This window comes from Prenolepis imparis, unplaced genomic scaffold, assembly GCF_030444845.1.
Source record: "Prenolepis imparis isolate NDT839.2.m4 unplaced genomic scaffold, iyPreImpa1.0 SCAF_2, whole genome shotgun sequence".
In the NCBI taxonomy this organism is placed as follows: domain Eukaryota; kingdom Metazoa; phylum Arthropoda; class Insecta; order Hymenoptera; family Formicidae; genus Prenolepis; species Prenolepis imparis.
In genome coordinates this window covers 17,432,630-17,452,124 of record NW_028141160.1, presented here as the reverse complement: position 1 = coordinate 17,452,124, position 19,495 = coordinate 17,432,630, and the positions used below count along the sequence as shown (strand labels likewise).

Sequence of the window (19,495 nt, the reverse complement as noted above, 5' to 3'; positions counted from 1 at the left end):
AAAATACAGTCTTTTACTTTAATATACTCACACTTACGAAGTCTTGTTTTAATTTACTGCTGCTTGTGTATCTTGCTTGAATTAAAACAAACAGATTTCTTCATATATTGAGAGAATTATCCTTCTGTCAGCAAAATTGTTAATCACATTCGCTTCAGTACGGCAACTAAAATAAAACAAAGTAATTTTAACATTTAAATGAAAAGATTTTGCTGGAAAATAAATATCTACTATTTTTAATAATTTATATTAAAATTATTATAAAATATTTGTAATAAAATAATGCTTTTATCAATATATATATAATCTTTCTCTCCATAATAAAATGAAAATTAAATTGATTGAAATATTTGCAAATAAATTGTAAGAGAAATAATGTCGAAATCTATTGTATCTTCTAAATTCTTGTATGTGCTCTAATTTAAGATAAAAAGACATTATTTTTAAAACTACTTTGTCTACGACACGTCAGCATTATTAAATATAATCTTCTTGTTAAATTGACGTGTCAAGAAAGCGTTTGTAAGCAGATTTTAAGTTCAATGACCTTGTCATCGCGATCTGAGATCAATTATTAATCTGAACGACGTTAAAAACATGCATACAAAGAAAAGTAGAGACTATTAATTATCTTATCGAAAGATGAGTCCTCCCACAATATCGAATATGAATTATTCAAACGCATCGTCGAAACTTCAGCGACTTATTTGTTATCTTTAATAAGTTATACGAGATTCAGATAACTGATCAATGATGCTGAATTATTTACGACGCTGTCCTCGATTGAAATATAAGCCTCGAGTTAAAAATTAAACGATATAATTGACATATCGCGACTTGTGCGCCTCTGTTAACTGTAGCGTCGTATATGTTCGTGGGTACGTATATGCATGTGTAAATCCGTGTACGAGAGATTAAATAATTGCTTCAACATACATTATATGACGGTGGACACGGAGAGGACTCAAGACATAAGGTAAATTGACTTAACTACTAACATCAATTTTGACCATAAACGCAATTGAATGTGATGTAACTGGTCTGAGTTACAATATAGTTTTAAATATGCTTGTCAAATTTTTAAATTTGCAGTAGCGAACAAAGTTAAGGATAATACGAGAAAAAATTGTAATACGATTACAAAAATCAAGTATCTTAATGCAGTGCATTACAATGCGCGAACACAGTCACATTTCGTATTATAGTTATAAAAATATTTGATTTGTATTAACGTTGCTTTAAGTTATTAATATTAAACACTAAGAATATAAATTATTAATATTACATATTTATGAATATTTTGCATACAAGTTTTTTCAAAAAAAACTTCTAGGAAGAAAACTGACTAAATTCTAATATATGCAAAATGTAGAAGGATTCCAGGTAAAGAAATTATTTCTTTTTTTACTTGTTAGAATTATATAATTTGACTGTACGTGGGCTGAAAAAGACGAGGAATTTTATCGGAGTATCGGACTATCGCTATTTTATTTAAAAATGTAAAACAGTTAAAGAGAGCGTTCCAGGTACAAAGATGATACAGTTTAAAATGCGTACTTGTTTAGCGAGAGAGACTCGTAGAATTGAAGTGACAACGTCGTACGTCGAAAATAGTCGTAGACGCCTTTTACGTGTCGTGATATCTGCAATAGGCGCTGTCCTCGATGAGCTCCTGAGGGATCCACTCCTCAGCCGGAAACTGGTGTGAAAGAGTTGCCGCGTGATTCTCCACTTCTTTAAGAACGCGTAACAAATTTCCGCCCACCAGTTTCTTTATATCCGTCGCGGACCATCTGCGATCTCTAGTCAGTTCGGCCAACAGCAAGGGATAACCGGAAACGTCCGGCAATTCCGTCGGTGGTCTGAATACGTGCGAATATTTGCTTTAATCACCTTTACCACTTAGATCCATTTGGAGTCTGTATGTACCTTCATTGTTACAAAAATATATATCATATATGTAATGCAATAAAAAATATAGTTTTTTATATATTTATTGCATTATGTATGATAAATATAGTTCTTTATATTTTATTTATTAAATATAAATTCTCTTTATATTTTTTTTATCTAATCAAATATAAATCTATCTTTAAATAATATCAAAGGATCAAAATTATATAGTCTTATATTGTATAGATAAATATGAAATAAATGTGATAAAAGAGTTATATTTACAGGAACAGAATATTCTGTCTCTCTAACCTCGTCTTTTTTTACGGAATATAATATAACTATTAAACTATTAAATTATTAAAACTATATTATATAATTTATTATAATTAATAATTATTTTAATAATTATATTGTTATTTATTGTTAGTTATAATTATGAAAAATATTCAAAATTTCAGAGTTTGAGTACTTCAATTAAATAATCATAAATATAAGAAATAAATAAAGACAATATTTTTAAACGAATACTGTCATAACCATTACTCGGAAAACTATTAAAGAAATAGTCTTACGTATAATATCCTTGAAAACGACTATCGCCGAGTTACATTATATGAATGATAAAGATATGATAATATATTAGCAAGTCTTTAACTACCTCAATATTCCATCGTAACCAGCGCCAAGACCCACGTGATTCACGCCAGCTATTCGTCTTATGTGATTAATGTGAGCTGTAAAAAAAAAAGACACGCGAGCGCGTCGTTACGCCTTGATTTTGTTTTTTATCTCCAAGTTTTTGATGTTTAACTACTATTTTGATATTATCATCTTTTTGATATTTCTCTGCTTACACACCTATGATATCATACATAGAGGCCTTATCACCGCAGCTCAAATGCGCGCTGTCGAAACTGACCATAACCAGACCACCGTTGAGAGACTAGAACAGTAATAGAGATGAAAGCCGCGCGATTAATCTTTGAAAAAATATTATGTCATTCCGCGTAACTTGCATAATAATCTTATGTTCAATAATCTTTTGTTCCAGTAAATTAATTAACAATTATTTTTTAAGCGGTATAGCTAAGAAGAAATTTGATTTTTTTTATTAGAAATTAAAATAAATCAACGCTTGGTCGAAAATCGTTTAGAATTAAGCGGACCGATTTAATTCTGTATCTTCGTTTATCTCTCGCGCTGATTTATATTTTGCACGTTCAACTCTACATATTATCCAAGATATTTTTTTCCGGAATTATATTCTTATTTTTTACCAAATTTCGTAGTACGTCGTCCGGGACATTGCTCGAGGAATTGCAGAGTGCTTTAGCCGCACTATGCGAGAATATGACCGGTGCCTTTGTCACCGCGAGAGCATCCCTCATCGTTCTCACCGAGACGTGAGAGAGGTCCACGAGCATGCCAAGTCGATTCAGCTCTCGAACAACCGCTTTGCCGAACGCCGAGAGGCCGTCGTTGTGGAAATCAGAGGATGCGTCCGAGTTCGGATCGTCGACAGAGCATGAGTCCGCCCTGAAAATCGAAATCGATCCTCTGACATTCGATTGTCAAATTAAAGATGCAATTAAAATTCTTTAGCTCAAAAAAAATATCTGTAATTGAGAGAAAAAGTTTCTATATAAAAATAAGATTACTTACTTATATATTTACGAAAAAAAATCAAATTAGGCTGGATAGAAATATTTTGGATATTTTTTTGTTCAAAAGTTATGCATAATATATTACTCGAGTAATGAAAAATATCATTTAAGGAACTCTTAATCGAGAGATGTTTGTTTTATATTTTTACGGATAAACTACGGTATAAAGATAAAAAATTCTTAAAATAAATATTTAAAGGGTTAAATATATCAAGAGAATATTAGAATCGGATAGATAGTTAATGACATCATTAGAATCTCAAACATATTTCGATCTAATTAACTGGCTTAAATAGATAACGCATTGAAAAGCTACGTTATACATTTTCTTCCAAGATTTAGTCCGTATCATTTTTTTACATAACTTGCATTGATTTAATTGCTAAATAAGACTTATATAAACTTTCAAGGATGTATCAAATAGTTTGATAGACTGCAATAAAACTCAGCAATGGAGAAGCATACATTATAGCTAGTATTATAGTAGAAAATACTAATTTGATCTACCAAGATTCTCATTCCTTCTCACCGATTGTACGTTCCGTACGCGCGCATAAAGACGTCGTTCTTCCGGCGGTCAAACTTACCATGGCGTGTTGCACTTATGGGTCAGGGTCATGTAGCGTGCGCCCAGCCGATGGAAGCTCCTCAGCACCGCCATGGAAGTGCCGATGCTGTGACCACCCTCTATCCCTACTAGGCTGGCGATTACTCCGTCTCGGTGCGCGTTCTCCAGCTCGCCGCTCGTCGTCACCAGTCTGATCCGTTTGGGGTAACGAGACGTGAGTCTACGCACGATGTCGATCTGCTCCAGGGTGAGTTGCACGGCGTCGAGGAATTGCGCCTCGCATGGCACGTAGGCCGACCAGAATTGCGCGCCAACGATCCCCTGCTCCAGACGGATCAGATCGGTTTGCCACTGCGGACCCCAGCTGGCATTGCGTGACAGGTCCTCGTCGAAGGGGAAGTTACCTAGCTTCGTGCTGCCGCTGTGCTTGCGCAGATTCCAGGCAAAGTCGTTATGCCTGTCAGATAATTCGTGCGAAATATAATAGATATAGAGATCCAGTATTATTATTATTTTATTATGCGAATTTCAATATCAATATCAAATTAAGAACAAGTTGTTTTAGATCTTTTAAATAATTCATAAAAACTTTTATATAATCTATTCTTTTCCATTAATTTAAATATAAGATATAAACAATTGTTACCCATCAATCAGAGGAATTTCTGAGAGCATTCTTCGGACCACTTGCAATCTGGCTTCCAACAAGTGAGAGCTTCGAAGTTCCAAGGCGAGAGGCAGACCTACTCCAGCCACTAAGGCACATCCAAGGAAGAAGAATCCAGTCATTACCACCCATCTTCTTACAGCACTTCGTCCTACAATATTGTCGGATATTAGAAACAATGTAAAATCTATATTTTCAATAAAATTTTGACATTGTCATCTCTTTCTGATATAAATATAAATATATATATATATATATATATATATATATATATATAATAATGCATATATAATATATTTAATAAATATACATATAATATATATATATAATAATGCAAATATTAATTATAATATATTTAAAATATTTCCAAACAGAATTTAAAAGATAGTATAAAGATATCTCTAAGGAAAAGTTCTAATTTTTAGCCCTTTTGACACTTTTACATATTTTTACGATATTGTATTATTTTATATTAAATCCATTAATATCTATAATCCCTATGCACATTTATCGACAACGAAATTAATAAGCGATAATGATCAGTCTATTCTAGAGAAGGTCAATGAAACAATTAAAGCGAAATCATCTTCAACCGGGAAGATTAGCCGAGCGTAAATGGTATCTATTCGTACGTAAAATCACCATAACCGAAACTTCGATCTGCCGTCTCTGCTGTCGACATCGAATACGCGATGTAATTGAGAAGATCATCGAGCCGTAAATAGAAATCATATCAAATTGCTCGTCACGTCTCGCCACACTCGTCATTTCTCATCACTCGATGACTTCTTTTCTTCGTGGGGAGGCTTTATATAAACAATTTTGTTGACGTGTGAAATTGGAGAAAATAAACGGATTCGGCCATCGGAAACGTCGCGGAATCATAAAATAATCGCGAGAAAGCACATCAATACACAGTGATAGAATTAAATCTATATCAATCTGATTAAACATTTTTTATACGTCAAGTTACATAAATATAAAATCTATATTCAAATATCTACATATTTAGATAATATTTGAGTATTCGCCTTTTTTATAGGAAAAATTAATTAATTATTTAAAATACATGTTTGTTAAACTCTGATATAAAAAAAGAGAAATATATATACACCATTTTGTTTCTTTATATTCTATAATTAAAATAAATTGATAATTTTAGGAGAGAAGATAAAATAAAATTTTATGAGGGCGAATAAAATTTTTCGAATATTTTAATTTTACTGTGTATACAGTTTTTTTTATTCACTCACTGCTCTCTCTTAGCGGTTCTTTAGCCTTGTTAAAGGAAGTCGAAACACCCGTGTCCTTGATGTGGTGAAGTGCATCGCCGTTGGGCAATTTTCTCATAAGTTCTGGTGAAGAGAGTTGCAGGCAAGTCTGCAAAAGAACGTTGATTTACAAAGCTACAAAGTATGTAGTTTCAACGTCGTGTCTGTAAATTCTAAGATTGCAAACGTTGCACAACTATTTATCCACGTTGCACGAATGTCGCATATTACGCCATTAATAGCCCGTAAGTTATGAAAGAAATACATACCGTAAGGAAAAACGTGTTTGCCTTGAAAAATAAATATACAAAAACTTTGAATAGAACATCTCTGATTTTTTACAGACAGTTGTAAAAATAATATTGGCGCGGAATCACTATATATATATATACTTTACGAACTTTATATAAATTATCCTCACACATTATTCTCTCGGCTAATCTTATATTGAAATATTATTTTTAAAATATTTTCAATTCTTACAAATATATTAATCACACACACATATAATCTTATTTTTGTTAATTCTCATTTCTTATATAATTATAATTTTTTTATTCTCAGATTGAAAGCTTTAAAAATTATTAATAAAATTCAAAAATAATTCGACAGACTCTTAATAAATATTTTGATGAAAACATTTCTTTATCAAACGCATCGTTGATTATATATTATTCTCAAATTCTTTTTACAATAAATAAAATAAATAATATTTCTCTTTAAAATATTTTAAATTTGGCTATGTTTTGTTTTGTTTTTTCTTTTTTTTTAAGAAAAAAAATTGCACCCAGAAACGATAAAGGTTCTAAAGATGATATATATGGTGTGTACTTATGTTGTGTACTGTAAATTATATTTCAGCAGATGTTCTCAAGGGAGTTTTACAGATCCGCGACAAGGCAATTATAAGGAAGCTTTTAATTAACAAGGGATTTTTAATAACGTTCGTCGTGTTCTATATATATCTACCTCCAGGATGTCGACTTCTTTTCTTCTCGGGGGCGGGGACCGATAAACCATGCCATCCTTACCGACACCATAGAGCTCGAACATTTTCTTTCCACGCAATCACGTCGTCCGTCCGTTCCTTACCCTCGTACCAGGGTTTTTGCTGATATCGCCACTGTCGAAAGTACTGATGAGGGAACAGCGTCTCGACGTACGGGCGTCCGCGCACGCGTCAACCCCCATATCGACCCGACCTGGAAAACGGTGTACGAATCCAAAAAATTATTAACAATCAAAGAATTCGTGTCGAAGAGATATATTTTGCTTGTATCAATTCTCTCACCTGCTATATCTTTTGACAACGTGAATATTATTAATACGTGTATATGTTTTGTATTAATTATTTTGTATTAATTATATTATACTTATATAATATTATTTGTTATACAAGTATTATTGTCTTCGAATAACAAGAGAGACAAGTACAATATATGCAAACAAATTATGTTCCATTAATAATATTTGCGATGTCTTATTAAAAATTTTCTGTACAAAAATTAATTCAGCACAATTCTTTACGTTTTTACAAAGAGTATAGTTATAGCATCTAGATAATTGTTCGTTTCGACAAACATATAGTTGCATATATGTGTGTTTGTTAAAATTTTATGTATATATTTTTGATGAAGAATAATTTTTGCATTGGCATCATAATGTCTAATTAGAATTAGGTTAGTTAATTACTTTGATTCCCATACATATTATAATATAATACATTTAAAAATTCGAATAGATATATATCGTGTGGTATCTTTAGGACGAGCGGTATTCAAGATACTTATTGCTATGAGAGATATTCTTCCGCTCCTGCTCGATTTTATAATATTCCAATACTATTTTACAAAATATACATACGCACGAAGACGCCGGAAGTTCCTTCACGATCGCGTGCAAATGGCGAGTCGCGAGAGAGGTTACTTCCTTTTCGCGGTAGCTCATCTATAAGATAATTATCGAATATTCGTTAAGATACTTATTGCTATATGAGCAGAGAGCCTTCTTCCCCTCCTGCTCGACTTTAATATTCCAATAGTACTTTATAAAATACATATACGCACAAAAACGCCGCAAGTTGCTCGAAATGAACGCGTGTAAATGGCGAGTCGCGGGAGAAGTTACTTCCTTTTCGCGATAGCTCATCTATAAGATAATTATCGAATATTCGTTTAGATACTTATTGTTGCTATATGAGCAGAGAGCCTTCTTCCCCTCCTGCTCGACTTTAATATTCCAATAGTATTTAATAAAATATACATACGTACGAAGACGGAAGTTGCTCGAAACGAAGGCGTCTAAATGGAGAGTCGGGAAATGTTTGGCGGTGGCTTGGTTCCGTCTTCCCGCCAGGACGAGAGCTACAAGTGGCGCCATCGGGAGACCGTTTTCGCAGCCGCGGCGCCGTCCGCGAGTTCGCGATAATAAAGAGCGGAGCGTTCCTCCCCTCCTCCCTTACCGACCGCCATATTGTTTGCGATCTCGTGCACGTCTCGTTCTCTCCTCCCGCAGTTTTCGCAAGTGTGTTTTCGGCGTGCTTTCGCGGCATCCGTATATCGCAACATCGACAAACATTTCGCGCAAAGGCAGCATGAAGAAGATCAAGGACGTCTCGGACGAGGACGATTACGAGGTGGACGACCCGGACGATCCGGAGGTCGAGGGCGCCTCCGAAGAGGAATGGACCCCCGAGCCCGGAGCGGAGGTAAAAAAAATCCACGCCACCCGTAAACACGCCATCTCGCTACGTTCATTACGGTTTCCATCCGGAAACGACGAATCGTAATTATCTTCCCTCGGGATTACGATTTTTTTTCCGCGATAAAGCGCCTGTTAAAGACGCTCTATCCGACATCTTGCTGACCGAGTGAACGCTTGGACGCGGGGCGCGGAAAAAAAATGTCCATCATCGGGTTCGTTCTCATCTATGAATCAATTCGCCCGTTTCATTCGTCATGTCAATCAATCGCATCTTGGGCGAATAGCGTATCGTCGAAGCGAGGCGTTAGCGGGCGACTCCCTCCTAGTGTTTTGCCCGAGGAAGTGGAGAGAGCAAGATATCCTCCTCGCGCGCATCTCGCCGGCTTTCCGGCGCGCCGAGTCGTTTCGCGAGTCCGCGCCGAACGGCTTCCCGCACGGCGACGACATCGTGATATCTTGGAGCGTATATTTCGAGGTATGGCCGTTTCTCCCCCGGCTTGTCTCTCCGCATCTCGTGTCAGCCATCCTCGCCGGCCGGCAAGTGGCGCCGATTGGCGGGATTTTTCAAAGCCGGAACAAACCGGCACTTTGCTGAAACATTCGACACGTTTCTTATCAACAAATATATATATATATAATTCTATATGAATCATGAATACATTGTTAAAACTTCAAGTATGCATATACAGAAAAAAATATATATGTAATAAGGATGTTTTTTATATATTTTTGTTGATTATTAGTTCATAAAATATATACATAAATTATCACATAAATCACAAGTTATTAATATACATATAATATTATATATCTAATATTACTTGTGGTTTTTTTCACAGAGTGGTACTAAAATAAGACCGCAGAGAGAAACAGCAAAAAAGCGACACCATTCTGAAGAGGAAGATGAAGAAGAGGAAGATGAGGATGAAGAGGAAGATGAAGACGAAGATGAGGAATCAGATTCTGATACAGGGAAAAAACCAAAAAAGAAAAGGCGTTCTAAGAAAGAGGATGATGATAAGGAAGAAGATGAAGACGAAGATTCTGATGACAACAGTTTCAATGAATCGGGAGAAACTCCAAAAGATTACACGGTAAATCATTAGGACATGATCGAATCAATTATAAACTCCTTTAAAATATTATCTGTGAGTGATTTTTCTCTTTTTTTTTTTATTTCACAGTCTGGTTCGTTTGTTCTTGCAAAAGCTGACCTTGCATCTAATAAAAGTAAATCATCTAGTAAGGATAAGTCTGATGTAGAATCGAGCTCTCATCCAACCTTGTGGAGGATAGATGGAAAGGCACTACTTCAAAAGTTTTTACCTTTTGAGGAAGACGGAAAAGTATTGTACAAAAGCACAACGACAGTAAGTACTTTTTTTAGAATTAAAAATAATATTTTTCATCATTTGTTGAATTGAATCAACTTGTGTAAATTGAAATATTAAATAAAGTGACTTTGCATAAATTATATTTATAAGTATAAAAAATTCCTAAATTGTATTTTATTTCAGTACTCTGGATGGCAACTTAGTAACAAAGACAATTACATAGCAGTCCAGGTGTCCTTTAAAGTGCAAAGTAGACAAGAAACAATTGTTGAACTTCATTTTGATCCAACGCAACAACAAGAAGTTGTAAAGTATGTGATTGAATTCAAAATTTTTATAAAATCTTGCAATAATTAATAAAGCTAATATTGATAAATTTTTTTGTCAATTTCAGGGATGACAAAGAAGACTAAATTAGATCGAGTGTTTGCTCTTATTTGTTTATATACATTCTAAGGAAACATATGCTAAGGAAAAAAAAAAATAAAACATCCACATCTCAACATGTACACTATCCACGAAACATATTTACAGTTTACACGTACACACATGGATGAAGTTTGACATGGTATTGTAGCAGGTTCATATTTAAAATATAAGATTGGATGGACCACGGCTCTGAGTTTATTATTGGGGGTAGCTTTAGCTATAATTGATACCTCTAACAGAATATGTGTGTGAGCTTCAATTACCAATAGAGCTACTCGCAAGCATGCATCAATTTACAGAGTTTAGTAAATGCAACACCTGATGATTTACAAATGTTTTATGTCTTTGACAGAAATTAAATGTTATCTAGTGTAATGGATGCATGTTGATGTTAAATTTTTTTTTATGATGTCACCGTTAGTCTACTCATAATTTAAACTATTTTACAGACGCAACATTGGCCTTGTGACCTATGTGGCCATTTCAAGCGTGCCCTTAGACAGAGAAAAGTGGAACCTTCAAGTCCCTCGTTACAGCAAAGAAATAAAAAGGATTTCAGAATTACAGTATTGCAAAATTATAAAAAAAATGCTATAAATATTGAGACAAGTTGAATGAATATAAAGTAAAATATAAAATTATATATATAAATGATTATTATATTATCTCTCTTTGAATCAAAGACTAGGAAATAATGCTAGTTAATATTCGCGCGATATAAAGAATAAGGGGCTCACAGAAGCAATATTTATTATGGTTCCCATAACTGCTACGGGCGACGCTGGGCCAGTTCTTGTGTGTATCACTTAATCTTAAGATATAACAAAAACTAGAAAACACTTCCAGTAATTAAACAAGTTGCATTTATATCTTTTTCTGAACTTCATATGAAAAATCAATTATATAAAAAAGCTTGCGTTATTGATCAATCGTATTTTGTCTGTTACTTTAAATATAATTCATGATATCTTCGATCTCTCATGATATATCTATAAAGTTGTGTTACATAATGCATCAATTTACAAGTATTTGTATCGCCATACTTTTGCGATTACATTTATGATGACTTAAATAAGAAACTTAAAATGTGGATCTTGAATATTTTATAATATAGACGATTTATTTCTGAAGTGTTATAAATAGTGTGTTTAGCTGATAAATCCGATAGATATGAAGCATAGATAACAAAAAAAGAAAAAAAAATATGAAACTCAATTGTGGTAAATATTTATTGAGTGCTCCCACAATTGTACATTGTACTTTATTTCTACGATGCTCCTATATTTTATATTAGTATAACTCTAGTTTGTGTGTATCTTGTATAAATAGTACATATCTTATTTGAATTTCATTACACTTGATATATATTATGCAAAAAAATCAGAAAATATAGAGATATATAATTTTACTAATTTATTATACACAATATGGATGTTTATTATGTAAAGTTTGTTATATAAATGAGAGTTGATAGCGTTCCAAAGTTTTTGATTTGTATCGAGTCAATTTGATTGAATAGTCTTATATCTCTATGTTGATTATAATTTTATCGTATTTTGTAATAAAATAAAATGCAGTTTTCTTTATTAAGTGACAATATGACCTAAGAAAAATTGAATAAAATTGCATTTAATAAAATATCAGGTAAACTTCCAATTGATGTTAGAATTTTAAGCATTAAGTTAAAAAAAAAAAAATGGACAGACTTATACATTTCATAATATATATATTAATTTAATATATCTAATATTTTTTCTGTTCCTGCCCAAATATATTTTTATAGATAAGTATTTAGTTATTATTAAATAATTTGTATTTGGTCGATTGTGGCATAATAAATATCACATTGTTTGATTTTATTCTAAAATTATATGAATATAATTTAACACGGAGAACTTGCTTTTTTTTATTAAAATATCAATCATTTGTATAATTTAAATTATTTTGAATATTCGCTTATTTCTGTATAAGTCGGAGGTTTTTTCTAATATACCAATTATTGATTGTTATCCATGTTAGATTAAAGTTAAATAAATGTACATTATCTATATAACTACGATGTATGATTTGTGTAAACATATCAATATTCAAGAAGTACTATCGACTGTAATATGGCAGCATAAATTAATTCTCGATAATTGATATCCAAACAATTATGAATTGCTTTTTAAAATTCCTTATCTTGATATATTCCCTTATGATAAAAAAAAGGGAAAGAGATAAAGAATTTACAATTATTAGTTAGATATGTTATCACTGTGTGTTGATAGTAATTGTAAAAGACTAGATTTAAAATTCTTTTTGCAAAGTACAGAATGACCAGCATTTTGTTGCGATCAAAAATTGTGATTGTAATAATTAAAAAAGTGACATAAGTATCAAACTTCCATTATTACTCCAATTATGCCTATAGTCACATTGTATACTCTCACATATAGTTATTTCCTTTGTGTTATTGTGCATATGATTAAAATATACTATATAAACTATACAGAGACATTATCAAACATGAACAAGACAAAACTGACACATTATTATATCTTTCTAATTATGAACTAGATACAAATATTCAATCAACAAACATAATTAAAAAGTGATAAACTCGATATTTCAAACTTAATGATATTAAGCGTGGTCTGGGAATGTATTTTGACAAGTGCGTACACTTAGGATTTTCTTCTTTTTTTTCAAAAAATCTTTTACACAATATGACGATTAGAATATAAAGTGGAGATATAAAATCAGTCATTTCGAATAACTTATTCAGGGTAAAGTTCACGAAAGTTTCATGTCAATATTGACATTTTAAAAGTTTAAACGTGATGTCACAAAAGTCGATAGACCTCACATGCATTAATATTGCCCTTTAGTTTCTATCTCTAAATGTTTATTGTAAAAGATTTCTTTTTCTCTCAATCCTGAAATACTGTCGGTATATGTTCAATTTAATATATGAATTTACCTCATATTGTTAAAGTTATATTTATCTTAATCGTCATATTCACATATCGAACAAAATATTCTGACAAATCTGTCGTATTTTGTGTGACCATGTGCCAATGTCCAGTATGTTAAATAAAATCTGAATGTATTAACATTTTCATCTTTATTTATAATTTGCATTAAAAACGAAATATGTAAAAAAATATATAAATTATAAATAGAGATGCAAATATATATATATATATATATATATATATATATATATATATATATACACACACAAGGATTTTCTTGTGATAATAGTTTTCTTTTTTGTTGATTTTAATTAAAAATAGATATTAAAAAAGTGATTGTTTTCATGCATATATATTATAGAAATATCTGTTATTAGTGTCTTATAAAATGCGAGCTTCGAAAATATTTGAGATTTTTAAGTAGAAGAATATATAGATTAATTCACACAAAGTATTAAATAGAGAAAGTTCTATTTTCTAAAATATCAATTCTTTACTCTGATGCACATATATTCAACTATATCACAAGGTCATATAACTACACAGTTAATCTTTTTTTTTTATCAAACAGCAAGTGGAATTTTTTAATAATCTACTTAAAATCCTGGTTCCATTCTGACTGATAAAACGCTACTTAGCATATCACGAATTTCTGCCACTTCTCTCCTACTTTTTGCTAGCATATCTTCTAATTTTTTATTTTCTCGTATAATTTTTTTCATCTTTTTCCAATATTTCCGTTTGTCGACATGACGGCAACAATCTGAACAGTTCTTACCTCGCTTACAATCTATACAAATTTTACCTTTGCTGCCAGCTTGATTATCTTGCATACAAGAATCACTCGATGCCGCATTTTCTTCTGTAGAGTCAAAGCGTTTCATTTTGTCGATAGGTTCGCTAATATTTCCTAGTAAAGACATATAATTAGGTTCTCTAAATAATTCTGGTTTTAGTTCTAGGTCTTCATCTTCGGTTGACTCAAATGATGTCAGCGTTTTTAGTTGGTGTGTACTGTTAGTTACATCATTAGATGCTTCCTCTTCATTGTCTATGTTACATTCAAATATCGCATTTGGTATGCTAGACTTAATAGGTTCACAATGATGGATTGCAGTTGTATCACATATTCTAGACTGTCTTTTGAAACTTCTTCTCTTCTGTATTAACGTGCATTCTGTACTTTGGCTTTCAATAGTGCACATTGCGCCATCGCTAAATCTTCGTTTTCCTTCAAATACTTTATTTTCTGAAGAAGTATCATACGATCCTACGTCGCTAGCTCTTCGAACATCAAGAAATTCATATTTTCCACATTTAGTTGTATCGAATATATTACATTTCTGCTTGTTATTATCTACATTTGTGCCATCTTGAGCAATATTCGAGCTATTCGCGATCTCCCGATTGTCTTTTAATACTTGGTCAGTACTGTCGGAAAAATCGACAGTATCATCAAATGACAATTGTTTTACTAGCTTCTTGTCATTTTTCGAAAAATACCGATGTTCGAGCGTTATACTTTCTTCTAAAGATGATTGCTTTAATTCTATGGGAGATTCACTAACATCCAATAAACTATTATCACTATCTATTGTATCATTGGACGCAAGATTTGTATCATTAGAAAGTATTTCGATTAAATTTCCGTCACATCCGAAAGCAAATGATTTTTGTCCTGCAAGAAATACTCGATATTTTCGATATTTAAGAAATAATGCAGATATAAACTGAATATTCGGACAAATTATTCGTACCAAAATTCTTATTTACCTATAATCATACGTTTGTTGCGCATATCAGGACTTTTGGAACGTGGCTGTTCCAAGAACTGCCTGTTATCAGGAGACAGCACAGAAAGTCTTGCAGGATTTTGATGTAATGGACTGTACTGTTCATAATTATATGAACTCGTATCCATTTCATGGCTTTCGTGTTCTCGCAAACGTTCCATAATTTTTTGCACAATTTCTGATGGAGCTACATAGGGTGATCCTTTCAAAAATATAAAAGTAAAAAAAATTATAAATTATAAAATATATCTTGCTGCACATATTCAATATTATGGTCAATCACAATAATTGTTATCGAGCTGAATAGATAAGATATATGAATTTAAAATGATGAAATACTTGTGAAATATACAAAATATACAAAATATACAAAACAAAAACAATAGTTTACGTATAACTCTATTAGTAGTTTATATATCACAACTGGATATTTTTAAAAAGGATTATTACACACAATTTGAAAAATTTAATGCTACTTTACACACAATATAAGTGATAACACATTATAAGACATTCATTAAACTCTAATGCTAATAAATCACATTTTAAATCTGTGCTCTTATTAAACATTAATACGCATTATCATATTTATTTTTGCATATATTAACATGCGAATTAATTTAAAAATATCACATATAGCTTCATTGCATGCCTACAATTTGATAAAATATATTATTGTGCATATATGATTATTACTGAGCGTCTTGAAATTCTAAAAGCATAATGTTTTTACAATATAATAAAATCCAAATAATATCATAAACTTTTAGGTAAAATAGCAAAACATTGCGCATTGATGGTCTTTATACTTATATAAACTCTAAAGCAATGTGAGCAAAAATAAGAAGCTATATAATGTTTACTGAATAAAAATTATAATAGTACAAAACAGAACAGAACTTCTAAATAAATTCAACGAAATTGTACACACATCAAAACATTTTCTACCTACAAATTTTCACGCGAGACTTACAAAATTATTTGGTCCCGAGTTTCTGCGCTGTCGGACGCGTGTAGACGTGTATAATGCGCTATTGCTTCCTATAAAATTATCATGCTATATGGCAAAAATGTTTGCGGATTTATCTTATACCCAAAAATATCAATTTAATGAACTTTAACATTATAAAGACGCTGCTGTATTTCATACATATTTTTAAGATGCTTATAAGCTGAGATTGATGAATTTAAAATTATTTCTATCTTTGTTATTTCTACAAAGACAAGTTGTATATTTTGTTGTGACTGCTATTACTGACAAATCAATCTTACCTGTTAGGCCTCTATATCCTAAAGATACTGAATCAAAAGATTCACTAGACTCTTGTTGTTGCTTAAGAAACTCGTTTACAGCAATGCCTGGTAACGTTGATGGCTGAAGGAACCTTTTAGGAATGCGAGAGATTGGATCGTTCTCTCGCGGTCTGGTTGAACAACCGCCAAAACCAAGATCGAGCAAAATTGCTGTTGGATCCGCCTTTCGTAATTCAAGTAAACTTTCAACGCTACTACAGTGACTGCTGTCCGATTGAAAGCTTGCGTCACGTGCCAGTCTATAATGAGGAAGTGAACTGCAATTCAAACAGATATTCGTGATAAGATGCGTGATAAGATGCGGATTTGTAAAAAGAATATTACAATCTTATTTAATTACCTTGGAAATATTGGTGTATTCATTGTTGATGAATTAGGAACATTAATAGGCGCAGATACAGTCATGCTTGGAAGCTTTGAACCCTTAGAAAACGGAATGTTCTTAGGCTCTGTTGGTGTTAATGGTTTACTTGGGTTATGTTCTTGGCATTCGTTTGTGAGGTCAGATTTTGTAGACATTGGTATCGAATCAATCCATTGTTGAACTGGTCCACCGGCACGCCGTCTCATTTCCCAAATTCCACGTAACCAATCTGTCACTTTTAGAATAGTCTCCTTGCCCACATTTTCTAATTCATTTTGATTTAATTATACAATTTAATTAATAAATTGCCAAAATATAAATAAAGTGTTATAATTATTAGACAGAGATTTAATATCACTATATATTATAAATAATTGTTAAACTGTGATATTTGTCACTAGCAAGTTTATTTATGGAATGAAATTAATAAGATAAATATCAGTGATACAAGTTTTAAAATTTGGACAGTGTAATATCTAAGTATTAGACAAATATACAAATTATTTTTTCTTATGTTAGTTTTCTCTGTGATGCTCAAAAATATAAATATTATATAACATAAAATGTATTTATATATAGCATAGTTATATAAAAATACTATTTTTATTTATATATGTCATAGGAACAATTTCTTTTATCATTTTAATATTACAAAAATATTGTCTTTTTTTGCATTGCAATGGCAGGATATTTAACATGCATCTAATAGTAATATCAATATAAAATATGTACATGCATTTTATTTTTATTCTTGATTACAAATTTTTTTTATCGTCAAAATAATATCAAGCTGCAAATCCTCAAAGCTCTACTTAAAGTGTGAACAATTTTTTAAGTGAATTCTGCAGGGTAATTTTATCGTATTAATATAAACATTAATACGATAATGCTGGTAAAAAACATGTTCTTACACATTTACATAACTCGAACATGATGTCATATGTACAGAATACTCTGTCTCTAATAAAATTTCTATAGACGCAATTTTATCCGCTACACTCCATCCTAACTTGTCAACATAAAACGAGAAGTGCATAACGTAATCTTGTCAATTAAGTACCTGGATCCATATCCTGTCCAGCAGCATGAATACAGAATATTGTAAAAAAAAAAGAGCTCTCTCGCGCGCGCGTGAATGTGCGTGTATGTATCACGTGCCATATTACAGCACATTTACTACGTTTAATTTAGATTTACGCGCGATTGCGTAAATTGTAATAGACTAAACGAATCGTTCTGTCCTCGGATTGAATCGAGAGAGCGTGTAACAATGTACATGATGCTTACCTTCGTTCAATTTCAAGCGAACGATCACGAAGCGAGCGCGATGTTTCTGCGACAATCAGAAAGACTCGAAACGCATGTCGCGCGTGACGTTTTTCACAGCGATTTGTTTGCGGCGCGGAATGATTGAAGACTCCACTTGTCACAGTGTCCGTGACAGCCGCCACGTCATGTGTCTGTGTCCTGGTTGTCAGTGGCGGACGGACGTGTTTTGAAACCCCAGCAGCGCGTTGACAGAATAAACGCAAAGCGGCATTTTCTCGGCACCGACTGGACGACTGTTTTGTTTCGGTGGACTCAAACCTACAGTAAAAAGCAAACTCATTAATTTTTCGAATAACAAAAGTTTGTTAATAAACAAGTATATATAATAATTGATAAGATTGCGATCTCAGATTGGGCTCATAGATTTGAATAGATATCTGAAAGAAATTGTGGGGTAGATAACCGATAAATAAATTTTGTTTGTTCAAATAAACATGCGTTTCTTTGATATAAAAAAAGTATCTTTTAATCAATTAGAGATATATATTTTAAATATTGTTTTAGTTTGTCTATACTTACGAATAAAACTTTTTTCCTCTTGCTATATACGATTTCCTTGACATATTTTATACATACGCGACTGTGACTGTGAGAGCGCGTCTGCTATTTTGATACTCTGCGCCTGCGCGTGCGAAAGTTTGACAAACTTCTCCCTATTGATAATAGATGGCACTTGCTTGCAAAATACAAACCGTTGACGTGATGCATGCATTAATTTTAGTTTTCTTTCCGTCATTTTTACCGCTACGTATGTTTATATCTTTTGTATCCTGTAAGTAAGTTTTGCAAATATAATTAGTACATTAGAGAGAAAAAGTGCAGCTAAACAAAATCAAATCTCATACTCGGCGTATACATTTTCACGTGTGTTTGAAGCAAGGCATTTTTCAATTGAAGATTTACCTCATTATCAGATTTGCTATCGAATCCTTAAATAAGAGACACGCGCAACAGGAGATAACGTTATGGTTAGTATCTTTCTTTGTCTTTCGATCACATTTTTGGGTTTTTTTTAACCGATAAAATTTACATATGAAACACATATATACACGAATATATCTTCAATACGAGCCGAAAGCAGCTGACTTCAGATGATTTCAGAAGACGTACGAACGGCAAGCGCGCGCGCGCATGCGCCGCTCGACGCCGCCGCACAGCTGATGCGCGGTGACGTCACTAAAACAAAGCCATGCGCGCTCGGCGGAG

At 32.4% G+C, this 19,495-nt stretch overlaps 3 protein-coding genes across 8 annotated transcripts; 1 reads left to right on the top strand and 2 right to left on the bottom strand.

Annotated features, from left to right (window-relative positions):
• Positions 1-1,427: 1,427 nt before the first annotated feature.
• Positions 1,428-8,527, bottom strand: LOC145949128 (dipeptidase 1). Of its 3 annotated transcripts, none has more exons than XM_083058891.1 (9): positions 7,930-7,992; positions 7,036-7,268; positions 6,049-6,175; positions 4,775-4,946; positions 4,148-4,585; positions 3,174-3,432; positions 2,755-2,839; positions 2,555-2,630; positions 1,428-1,862 (listed from the first exon to the last, which is right to left on the bottom strand). In XM_083058891.1, the coding sequence occupies exons 2-9, from the start codon at positions 7,117-7,119 to the stop codon at positions 1,628-1,630; spliced, it is 1,476 nt and encodes a 491-aa protein (XP_082915017.1). In that variant the 5' UTR covers positions 7,120-7,268; positions 7,930-7,992; the 3' UTR covers positions 1,428-1,627. The 3 variants fall into 3 exon arrangements, with proteins under 3 accessions (XP_082915017.1, XP_082915018.1, XP_082915019.1); XM_083058892.1 differs by lacking the exon at positions 7,930-7,992 and adding an exon at positions 8,333-8,527 and having other exon boundaries at positions 1,565-1,862; XM_083058893.1 differs by lacking the exon at positions 7,930-7,992 and adding an exon at positions 8,337-8,527 and having other exon boundaries at positions 1,565-1,862.
• On the top strand, positions 8,520-10,745 carry LOC145949139 (uncharacterized). Its single transcript, XM_083058969.1, has 5 exons — positions 8,520-8,773; positions 9,609-9,863; positions 9,954-10,139; positions 10,287-10,414; positions 10,498-10,745. Exons 1-5 carry the CDS (start codon positions 8,660-8,662, stop codon positions 10,514-10,516), a joined length of 702 nt encoding a protein of 233 aa, XP_082915095.1. The 5' UTR covers positions 8,520-8,659; the 3' UTR covers positions 10,517-10,745.
• Positions 10,746-11,663: 918 nt separating this feature from the next.
• Positions 11,664-19,452, bottom strand: Olf186-m (Ki-ras-induced actin-interacting protein-IP3R-interacting domain olf186-M). Of its 4 annotated transcripts, XM_083058957.1 has the most exons (8): positions 19,193-19,436; positions 18,809-19,059; positions 18,248-18,547; positions 18,021-18,033; positions 16,937-17,225; positions 16,555-16,853; positions 15,263-15,484; positions 11,664-15,167 (listed from the first exon to the last, which is right to left on the bottom strand). In XM_083058957.1, exons 4-8 carry the CDS (start codon positions 18,028-18,030, stop codon positions 14,086-14,088), a joined length of 1,902 nt encoding a protein of 633 aa, XP_082915083.1. In that variant the 5' UTR covers positions 18,031-18,033; positions 18,248-18,547; positions 18,809-19,059; positions 19,193-19,436; the 3' UTR covers positions 11,664-14,085. The 4 variants fall into 4 exon arrangements, with proteins under 4 accessions (XP_082915083.1, XP_082915084.1, XP_082915082.1 ...); XM_083058958.1 differs by having other exon boundaries at positions 16,555-16,835; positions 18,809-19,452; XM_083058956.1 differs by having other exon boundaries at positions 18,809-19,436.
• Between the last annotated feature and the right edge of the window lie 43 nt (positions 19,453-19,495).

Coding starts and splice junctions, on each gene's coding strand:
- LOC145949139 (XM_083058969.1), top strand. CDS start 8,660: ATGAAGAAGATCAAGGACGTCTCGGACGAGGACGATTACGAGGTGGAC. Junction 8,774..9,608: donor CCCCCGAGCCCGGAGCGGAG/GTAAAAAAAATC, acceptor TTTTTTTCACAG/AGTGGTACTAAAATAAGACC. Junction 9,864..9,953: donor AAACTCCAAAAGATTACACG/GTAAATCATTAG, acceptor TTTATTTCACAG/TCTGGTTCGTTTGTTCTTGC.
- Olf186-m (XM_083058956.1), bottom strand. Junction 16,854..16,936: donor AATACACCAATATTTCCAAG/GTAATTAAATAA, acceptor TTTGAATTGCAG/TTCACTTCCTCATTATAGAC. Junction 15,485..16,554: donor AGGATATAGAGGCCTAACAG/GTAAGATTGATT, acceptor TATTTTTGAAAG/GATCACCCTATGTAGCTCCA.
- LOC145949128 (XM_083058892.1), bottom strand. CDS start 7,119: ATGTTCGAGCTCTATGGTGTCGGTAAGGATGGCATGGTTTATCGGTCC. Junction 4,947..6,048: donor AGAACCGCTAAGAGAGAGCA/GTGAGTGAATAA, acceptor ACAATATTGTAG/GACGAAGTGCTGTAAGAAGA. Junction 4,586..4,774: donor GAAATTCCTCTGATTGATGG/GTAACAATTGTT, acceptor ATTATCTGACAG/GCATAACGACTTTGCCTGGA.